Source organism: Lolium rigidum, chromosome 7 (genome assembly GCF_022539505.1).
Source record: "Lolium rigidum isolate FL_2022 chromosome 7, APGP_CSIRO_Lrig_0.1, whole genome shotgun sequence".
NCBI lineage: Eukaryota > Viridiplantae > Streptophyta > Magnoliopsida > Poales > Poaceae > Lolium > Lolium rigidum.
Window position 1 is genome coordinate 192,172,169 of NC_061514.1, and position 10,582 is coordinate 192,182,750.

At 47.1% G+C, this 10,582-nt stretch overlaps 1 protein-coding gene across 1 annotated transcript; it reads left to right on the forward strand.

Moving 5' to 3' along the window:
• The first annotated feature begins 1,776 nt into the window (after positions 1-1,776).
• On the forward strand, positions 1,777-3,608 carry LOC124675177 (trimethyltridecatetraene synthase-like). Its single transcript, XM_047211248.1, has one exon. It carries the CDS (start codon positions 1,852-1,854, stop codon positions 3,454-3,456), a length of 1,605 nt encoding a protein of 534 aa, XP_047067204.1. The 5' UTR covers positions 1,777-1,851; the 3' UTR covers positions 3,457-3,608.
• The last annotated feature ends 6,974 nt before the right edge of the window (positions 3,609-10,582 follow it).

The following is a 10,582-nucleotide window of genomic DNA, read 5'->3' on the forward strand; positions in this document are numbered from 1 at the left end:
GGATATAGTATTGGTATTTTGAAACGGCCTAAAAGTGGTATAATTTTGTTATAAACATGAGGCATACATTTTTGCGGATTTCGGCGATTGCATTATTTGTCACCCCTCTAACAATTATCAACTATCTTTAGCTGTCCTTTTCTTTTAGGGAATATAGTTTGGTAATTTCGGTGAATGCACACACTAACTTTGAAAACAACTACAAGTACATGTAACTCGAATAATGGATTTGTAACTAGGTATCCCTTGTAACAACTTCTAGCGCCCGGTGAGCAATGATAAGAATCCGATCGTAATTATACAACAAAAAACAACCAGCCATCGATTAGCTTGCTTCTTCAACTCGATCGACCGCATTAACCGCTTGTTCATTTTCTTCGCTTCTCCCTTCACTTCCACCAGCTCCGCATTGGGAGCATTAGGCATAATCGAAGGTCCCTAATCGGAACGGCTCCTCTCTCCGCCGCATTCTCTACAAGCAAGTCCCCCCCCTCCCAAATTGCGCCCCCAATAGCGCCAATTGATTCCCGCAACCGAAGCCTCCGAACGTACACATCGATCCACTCGAAATGCCTGCATTTCTTCAAGATCTCGAAAACAACAACGTGAACCCTAAATCCCAAATTCGAGGGAATAACAAGAAAATCGAGAGAAAACAGAGAAATTGGAGCGAGATCTAACCTTATCCCCCTCTCTATATGGCAAGCTCTCGCATGCAACGAACTCACGTCCACGGTTGCCGTTCTCGTCCGTCTTGGCGCATCGACCGCTCGCAGGCTCCCGGCGTGGGCGCCGTGGGCATCTTGTCAAAGGCACGGGTCCATACTCGCGGCCATGAAGAACGGAAGGTCGAAGAGAAACTAGACATCACCCTCGTGCCGGAGAAGGGCTGCGCCGGCGGAGAAGAAGAACAATGGGGCGCGGAGAAAGAAAGGGGAAGCAATGGCACGGGCACGGCGCTGGGCTAGCCTCGGCTCCCATTTTGCAACGGTCACCTGGGTAAGCTGTGGGTCCGGCGCGCTCACGTGGACAAGTTGTGGGTCCCACGATGATCTGGATAAGTGGAGACGTGTCCACTGCGGGCACCAACAGCGGCCCCACTTGCCAGCACCAACCAACGTCAACTAAACGGGATTCCTTCCGTCCGAGCTCTTTCTGCGGGTTATAGACAAGAAGTTGGGGAAAACTGAGGAAAAACTAAGGAGCTGGGGAAAACTGAGTACAACTAAGGATCCAAGGGCACGAAAATAGAAATCCCTAAATAGAATGAAATTATGATACTAATTCATAATGCTATGCATTGTAGGTGTTGTATCATAAACTAGTATCATATGTATGATACTAGTCTATGATACTTTTCATTGTGACTAGTCTAATCAATTTGTTCTTGTATCTCTGTTGTCTAACACAGACAGCTGAATAAAGTCGAGGTCGTGTATGCATATGAACTTGTCGTAGGTGCCGATGCCACTCGCTGACGCCCACAAGTTTTGTTTCGCTAGACATGCCACTTGTGCACTAGTCTTGGTTGGAGATGCTTGGCTAAATTATATGCCATCTACATGGGACAAAGTCATTTCACATCTACGTTTGGACAAACACAGATAGTACGTAGTACATTTTTGTGGCAGGCCGCGTCCTGGAAATGACCTCTCTCTCCCCCAATTTTTCATCTACACATTTTTCTTGGATCGAGATATCTGTTGCAGCCAATCACTAGTTAGCAGTACGCAGGACACGCAACCTTTCATCACAAACTACTCTCAAGATGTTGCTTATATGTACAACATCGTCTTCGCATTGGCCATCATCGTCCTCAGCAGCTAGTGACCTAGTAGTTAGTTTCCTCTAATGGAGCTGACACACACACTGTCCATGGCCTTCGCCTTCGCCTTGGTCATCATCGTCCTCCGCAGCTACGTGTTCTTCCGGTGTGGCAGCCGTAAGGCCTTAAACCTCCCGCCAGGCCCGCGAGGGTGGCCGGTGCTCGGCAGCCTAGGTGCCCTGGCCGGCGCGATTCCGCCGCACCGCGCGCTGGCCGCACTCGCCGCGCGCCACGGCCCGCTCATGCACCTCCGCCTAGGCTCCTACCACGCCGTCGTCGCATCTTCTGCGGACACCGCCAGGCTCGTTCTCAAGACCCACGACCTCGTCTTCGCCGACCGGCCGCGCACCACCGCTGGCGAACATGCCGCGTACGGCTACCGTGGCATAGTGCACACACCCTACGGGGCGTACTGGCGCATGGCACGCAGGCTCTGCGCCACCGAGCTCTTCTCTACGCGCCGCGTCGACTCCTACGAGTACATCCGGACGCAGGAGCTCCGGGCGCTCATGCGCGGCCTGTTCGAGCGAGCCGGCCGTGCTGTCGAAGTCAGAGAGCATCTGGCGGACGCCGCGCTGCGGAACGTGCTGCGCATGGCGGTCGGAGGGAAGTGGTCCGGCTGCTACGGCAGCGGTGACGGCGAGGCGTTCCGTCGTACGCTGGACGAGGCGTTCACGGTGACTGGCGCCGTAAGCAACGTAAGTGAGTGGGTGCCCTGGCTCGGATGGCTCGACGTGCAGGGCTGTGTTAGGAGCATGAAGCGGCTGAGCAAGGTGTATGACCGGTTCCTCGAAAGGATTCTCGACGACCACGACGAGGAGCGGCGACGGCAGCGTGAGGCTACGACATACACCGCAGCAGCCAAGCCTGCGGCGGCGTCGAAGGACCTTGTCGACGTGCTGCTGCAGCTCTCTGAGGAGGAGGACGAGACGGTTGGGACATCAGCGTCGGAAGCCAGGCTCACCCGCGACGGCGTAAAGGCGTTCATCCAGGACATCATAGCAGGAGGCACGGAGAGCTCGGCGGTGACCATGGAATGGGCCCTATCGGAGCTCCTCCGCAGGCCGGACGCCGCAGCTGCCGTCACCGAGGAGCTCGACCGTGTCGTGGGCCGCGGCCGATGGGTCGAGGAGCGCGACCTGGAGCACCTCCCTTACATCGACGCCGTGGTCAAGGAGACGATGCGGCTGCACCCGGTGGGCCCTCTCCTCGTCCCGCACATGGCCCGGGAGCACACGGTGGTCGCCGGCTACGACATCCCCGCCGGCGCGCGCGTGCTAGTGAACGTGTGGGCCATTGCGCGAGACCCGGCGTCGTGGCCCGACCGGCCCGACGAGTTCCGGCCGGAGCGGTTCATCGGGAGCGCCGTGGACGTGCGCGGGCAGCACTTCGAACTGCTGCCGTTCGGCGCCGGGCGGCGTATTTGCCCGGCGCACGGCCTGGCAATGAAGGTTGTCGGCGCCGGTTTGGCGAACCTCTTGCACGGTTTCGCGTGGCGGCTGCCTGACGGGGTGTCGCCGGAGGACGTGAGCATGGAGGAGCTCTTCGGGCTGTCCACGCGACGGAAGGTGCCGCTCGTTGCTCTCCCAGAGCCCAGACTGCCGGCGCACCTCTACGCAGCCGATGACTGATCGATTGAGGCAAAGCATGCATGCAACTTCTCGAAGGTTCTATTGATATGTGCCCTAGTTGCCACCCAAGTTACAAATGTTCTACTGTACCAATTTGTGCAACAAGCTGCACTACCGGTGGCAGTATTGCCAGTATTAGCAACCGCGTGTCATTTTCTCTTTTCCGTTTGCAAGCCGTTCGGCCTCGGCCTTTGAACGTTTTGGATGTGCATAGCTCAAGATACACAGGCCCAAACTGAACCTTTCAACAAAACTGAAATCAACTCTCTGTCTCTAGTCTCTACTGAGTGGGCGACGTCTTTCAACCTGGCTGAAAAGTGCAATTTGATCTGATAATTGAGGAGGAAATTTTGATGCCTTGACTCTTTATAAAGTTCTACTGCTTCTTTTTTTTTTTTTTGAACTGAGTTCTACTGCTTCAATAAAAGAGGCCTTTTCCCCCTTTCATAAATTATAAAGAGACGTTAACTGTGAGTATCATATTTGCCTGACATCTGTTTCGAAGATGCTTTGTCTTCAGTTGTAGGGCCTTTTTGTGTTGCTGGGCTGGGCTACATTGGCTGGTGAATATACATTAGAGAGTCACACTAGTGGAAATACACAAAATTTCTAGAAAAGGGCTAACCCTGTTTTTTTTAGAGCAACCAATATTTCATTAATAGAAAATCATTTTTTTAAGGAAAGCCTGATGCCGCTTTATTGCATAGAGAGTATAGTTACATCATTCAACACCAACGGTTTGATGAATCCCAGAGGATCACCATCCCAAACTAAATATTGTTTTGACATAAAAGCATTCCTAGCTAATTGATGCACCACCTGATTTGCATCCCCGAACAATGCCAAAACGATATTCCTCTCATTGTGCTATTTTTTTATGAAACACTCTGCCATGCTCACGGAATTTGGGGTCCGAACCTCGATCTCACCATTACATGATTGGATCAACTCCAAAGAATCGAACTCATTAGACACGATTTGTCCTCCCTAGTTGGTTCAAGGAACTCTACACCTCGTAAAAGAGCCAGAGCTTCGGCAATCACAACACTAAGAATATTTTCAAGGACACATGACAGTGATTGCTTCTCCTGTGTGATTCCGTAGTACTGCTCCTACTGCCCCTGATCCATTGGCATGGTAAGACGCATCAACGTCTAGCTTGTATAATCTCGGTGTTGGTTTTGCCCACTTCTTTCTACTTAGACTTCGACTCCGCCGCATTAAAGTTTGTTGCAAGTGTCTGGATTGAGAATGCCGAGCTACTCGGTGGTGCCACATTTTTGAGAAACACAGTACAAATGTAGACGCTCACATACACGCGCATACACTCACCCCTATGAACGCACACACGCACACCCTACCCCTATGAGCACCTCCGGAAGACTGAGCTGGCGGATTGGATCTTGAAATTGACGAAGTCACCACAGGCGCCTCGCTATCGACGGGAACGTCACCTCCCACTGAATGAATATTCCACCTTTATGAGACACACAGATGTCAAACCTGGGGTTTGAACTCTGGTGGGCTGGGGGTACAACCACCCTCCTAGCCACCCAACCTCAGATTGGTTCTCTCGGTGGTGCCACATTTAATAGAAAATCAAGTCACATGAACAAAAAGACGTGGAAACTAACAGACATGCCAGGAGAAAACAATCGTCCTGAAAACTTTGTAGATAGAACCCTAAAGAAAAGAAAAATATAAAATTATTTGTAGGGTTTCTTGCACTCGTTGAAGCCGTCGGCCGCCGCCAAACTCCAAGAATACACGTTGGAAGAGACACCGAGTCTCCACCATTGCCAGGTACAAAGAAGCACTGATGGCGTGTATTTCACACGTTCGTTGGGCAACCCCAAGAGGAAGGTATGATGCGCACAGCAGCAAGTTTTCCCTCAGAAAGAAACCAAGGTTTATCGAACCAGGAGGAGCCAAGAAGCACGTTGAAGGTTGATGGCGGCGGGATGTAGTGCGGCGCAACACCGGGGATTCCGGCGCCAACGTGGAACCTGCACAACACAACCAAAGTACTTTTCCCCAACGAAACAGCTGAGGTTGTCAATCTCACCGGCTTGCCGTAACAAAGGATTAACCGAATTGTGTGGAAGATGATTGTTTGCAGAGAAAACAAGTAAAAACAAGTATTGCAGCAGATTTGTATTTCAAGTATTAAAAGAATGGACCGGGGTCCACAGCTCACTAGAGGTGTCTCTCCCATAAGATAAAAGCATGTTGGGTGAACAAATTACAGTCGGGCAATTGACAAATAGAGAGGGCATAACAATGCACATACATGGCATGATAAGTATAGTGAGATTTAATTGGGCATTACGACAAAGTACATAGACCGCCATCCAACCGCATCTATGCCTAAAAAGTCCACCTTCAGAGTTATCGTCCGAACCCCTTCCAGTATTAAGTTGCAAAGCAACGGACAATTGCATTAAGTATGGTGCGTAATGTAATCAACAACTACATCCTCGGACATAGCGCCAATGTTTTATCCCTAGTGGCAACAAGACAACACAACCTTAGAACTTTTCGTCACTCGTCCCGGTGTCAATGCGAGCATGAACCCACTATCGAGCATAAATACTCCCTCTTGGAGTTAAAAGCAAAAACTTGGCCAGAGCCTCTACTAGTAACGGAGAGCATGCAAGATCATAAACAACACATATGTAATAACTTGATAATTAACATAACATGGTATTCTCTATCCATCGGATCCCGACAAACACAACATAGAGTATTACGGATAGATGATCTTGATCATGTTAGGCAGCTCACAAGATCCAACAATGAAGCACAATGAGGAGAAGACAACCATCTAGCTACTGCTATGGACCCATAGTCCAGGGGTGAACTACTCACTCATCACTCCGGAGGCGACCATGGCGGTGTAGAGTCCTCCGGGAGATGAATCCCCTCTCCGGCAGGGTGCCGGAGGAGATCTCCGAATCCCCCGAGATGGGATCGGCGGCGGCGGCGTCTCGCAAGGTTTTCCGTATCGTGGTTTTCCGTATCGTGGGTTTCGCGACGGAGGCTTTAAGTAGGCGGAAGGGCAGAGTCGGGGGGCTGACGAGGGGCCCACACCACAGGGCGGCGCGGGCCCCCCCTTGGCCGCGCCGCCTTGTGGTTTGGCCACCTCGTGGCCCCACTTTCGTATGCTCTTCGGTCTTCTGGAAGGTTCGTGGCAAAATAGGCCCCTGGGTCTTCGTTTCGTCCAATTCCGAGAATATTTTGTTACTAGGATTTCGAAACCAAAAACAACAGTAAAACGAGAACCGGCACTTCGGCATCTTGTTAATAGGTTAGTTCCGTAAAATGCACGAATATGACATAAAGTGTGCATAAAACATGTAGGTATCATCAATAATATGGCATAGAACATAAGAAATTATCGATACGTCGGAGACGTATCAAGCATCCCCAAGCTTAGTTCTCGCTCGTCCCGAGCAGTGTAAAACGATAACAAAGATAATTTCTGAAGTGACATGCCATCATAACCTTGATCATACTATTTGTAAACATATGTAGTGGATGCAGCGATCAAAACAATGGTAATGACATGAGTAAACAAGTGAATCATAAAGCAAAGACTTTTCATGAATAGTACTTCGAGACAAGTATTAATAAGTCTCGCATAAGAGTTAACTCATAAAGCAATAAATCAAAGTAAAGGTATTGAAGCAACACAAAGGAAGATTAAGTTTCAGCGGTTGCTTTCAACTTGTAACATGTATATCTCATGGATAATTGTCAACATAGAGTAATATAACAAGTACAATATGCAAGTATGTAGGAATCAATGCACAGTTCACACAAGTGTTTGCTTCTTGAGGTGGAGAGAGATAGGTGAACTGACTCAACATAAAAGTAAAGAGAATGGTCCTTCAAAGAGGAAAGCATCGATTGCTATATTTGTGCTAGAGCTTTTATTTTGAAAACATGAAACAATTTTGTCAACGGTAGTAATAAAGCATATGAGTTATGTAAATTATATCTTACAAGTTGCAAGCCTCATGCATAGTATACTAATAGTGCCCGCACCTTGTCCTAATTAGCTTGGACTACCGGATCTTTGCAATGCACACGTTTTAACCAAGTGTCACAATGGGGTACCTCCATGCCGCCTGTACAAAGGTCTAAGGAGAAAGCTCGCATTTTGTATTTCTCGCTTTTGATTATTCTCAACTTAGACATCCATACCGGGACAACATGGACAACGAGATAATGGACTCCTCTTTAATGCATAAGCATGTGGCAACAATTATTATTCTCATATGAGATTGAGGATATATGTCCAAGACCGAAACTTCCACCATGAATCATGGCTTTAGTTAGCGGCCCAAAGTTCTTCTCTAACAATATGCATGCTCCAACCATGAAGGTGGTAGATCTCTCTTACTTCAGACAAGACGGACATGCATAGCAACTCACATGATATTCAACAAAGAATAGTTGATGGCGTGTGGTGACCCGGCATACCACTGCATGGTGTAGTATGCAAGTCTGATATAACACCAATGAAACACCGTTCCACTAGTATTATATCGCTCAGAGTGGTACAACAGAAACATATGCGGGTCCAAGGCATGTCTATAGAATTACAACACCGACTCGTTACATAAGATCATCATAGCCTCCTACTTTACAATGAGGTAAACTGCAAATAAACTCCAGAAGATCGTCTCGTAGTCTAATCCTAACACGAACTCTGTTTGAAGAGTATTTAACTAGCTACAGAGGCTATGAATAGATTCTAGCTAAATAGGAGCTAGGTTTAGGAAGCTAGTTCCCTTCTATGGCTAACTAGGTTTTCTCCTTGTTGGATGAGGAATCTGACTCTTCTGACAAGGTCCTGTCTCGTGAAGTAGTTGTTGACTCCTCGGCCTTCGAGTTGTACTGTAGATCCTCCTTCGATGCCTCCATATCTAAGCGGGGATTTAAGAGTGGGATGAGTACGAGCGTACTCAACAAGTTCATTATAGGAAAGAGGTGTTTAATGCACTAGCTACGGCATTAGACCGTAAAGTCTAATACCAATGCAAGTTTTCATAACCATTTCTTCAAAAGAGTTGCTTTTATTCGGAAGAACTATGTCCGTCAGCCTTCACCGGTTTACTAGAACTTCATGGAGCTCCTTTCCGGCCGCGTTCGCAGCTCCATATCCCGAACGAGGAGTGACAGGTCACGCTTGTTACACTCTGCAGAGGTGTGTTGCTTTACCCATAAGAGATCTTAACCTTGGTGCCAACCGGCGTACTCCCCGTCCACACTTCCTTTGGTGTGAGGCCCGGTATAAGGTCTAGCCAATCATGTTCCTCCGCTACCTCGAACACCCACCCTTTTGTAAGATTGTCCTCCCCTATATCCATGATGAGACCGTTCCGGGCATTCATATGCCTTCCCCTATCATCATGGATAGACCGTTCCGGACACCTTACAATCCCTCATAGACCGCAATACCGTGGGGACTTAAGGCTTCCCCAGCCAACCGCTTGCACTTCGAGCGACAAGTGTCTACGGACTATGCCGTGGGGACTTAAGGCTTCCCCACCAACCGCTTGCCCTGACAGATACAAGTGTCTACGGTAAAGCGCATCCGTTGATGAACGAGAGGTGGAAACACTTTTGACTACTCCGTCCCACTCCGGATCTTATGGTTAACACGGGTATTACGGCACAAGAATCACTGGCGACATTTGTTGTTTAATCCTAGATGGATATAAACCCGTGCAATGGAACCTCCACCATATCAACACAATCCATGGTTCCATTGCCCACCACATAGTCATATTCATAGTTATGAAAGTAGTGGTTTTGATTTTTGTGCAATAGTGATAACCATAATACTTTGCCAGTAATTTGATAAAAATACTTCAAATGACATGAGCAAGTGATGAACTTGCCTTTCTTGGCTGCAAGATTATGCAGACAAGGTCTTCGATGCGTAATAACTCCAAATTCTGAAATAGCATCATCGTCCGGTAAGGATGATGTTTAAAAGATTGGCAAGGATGCAATAATGCGTAAGAATGAGATGCAATCGCTCTAAGCGTGACCTAACCCCGATGATTTAGGATTAGTGAGTGGTAATAATTGATTCAGGGTGTGTTGCACTTTTAGAGTGATTCACAAACAAGGTTCTTATTCAGGTTTGTGTTGCTTTAGAATCATAAGAAAGTGGTATAATTCAAAGTAACAGATCATACACACCAAAGATTAGTAGTAGTATAGTAAGTAAAGAGCAGGTTGTCAGCTTTAATACTATATGGCATGGTTAATGATTACTTATTATATTCTTCAAAAGAATAACTTTTGAAGAACATGTTCTTTAATAAAGAACAAGTATAACAATTGGGTTTGTGGTCTGCTATAATTTATTCTGGTTCCAGGTAGTTTCTGGGTAAGTATAAGATGGATCACAACATAGTTGGATTTATCAGCAACTAAGCTTGATTGGTTTTACTTAAGCATGAGCAACTTAAGCAATTAATTATTCATGGTTGCTATCAAGGTGGATTCATCTTGCTGATGGTTGCTAGCTAGGGTTTATAGGTCCTTATAAGCAGGGTTGATGATGATTCTTTATTTTCTTCAAAAGAATAACTTTTGAAGAACATACTTCTTAAATAATAAGAAGTATATCAATTAAGGTTGAGGTTACTCTCTATTTTCTTCAAAAGAATAACTTTTGAAGAACATACTTCTTAAATAATAAGAAGTATATCAATTAGGGTTGTGGTTGTCTAGTTTTTGTTATTGGATCCACTAAGTAAGGAATGGTGGTTTCCTAAATAGGATGTTTAATAATTATCTCACACTAATAGGGTTTAGTGGAGTATGGTTAGGTGAGGCAAGATACTCGGCATGGTTGCTATTAGGGTTCATCATAATGATGTGATGATAGTTAGGGATCAATCGAGATGAGGTCTTTGGTAATAGGATCTAGGGTTTTCACTTGGTTGACCCTACTGGATTATTTAGGCCTGATGATGATGAACACATGGGATACCCACATATTAGTGATAGGTTTTCTACATTTTATGTGGCCAAGACAGGTATTTACTTGCTACTAGGGTTCTATGCTTTGAGAGAAGGTACCATAATCACATGTTCTAACCTA

Coding starts and splice junctions, on each gene's coding strand:
- LOC124675177 (XM_047211248.1), top strand. CDS start 1,852: ATGGAGCTGACACACACACTGTCCATGGCCTTCGCCTTCGCCTTGGTC.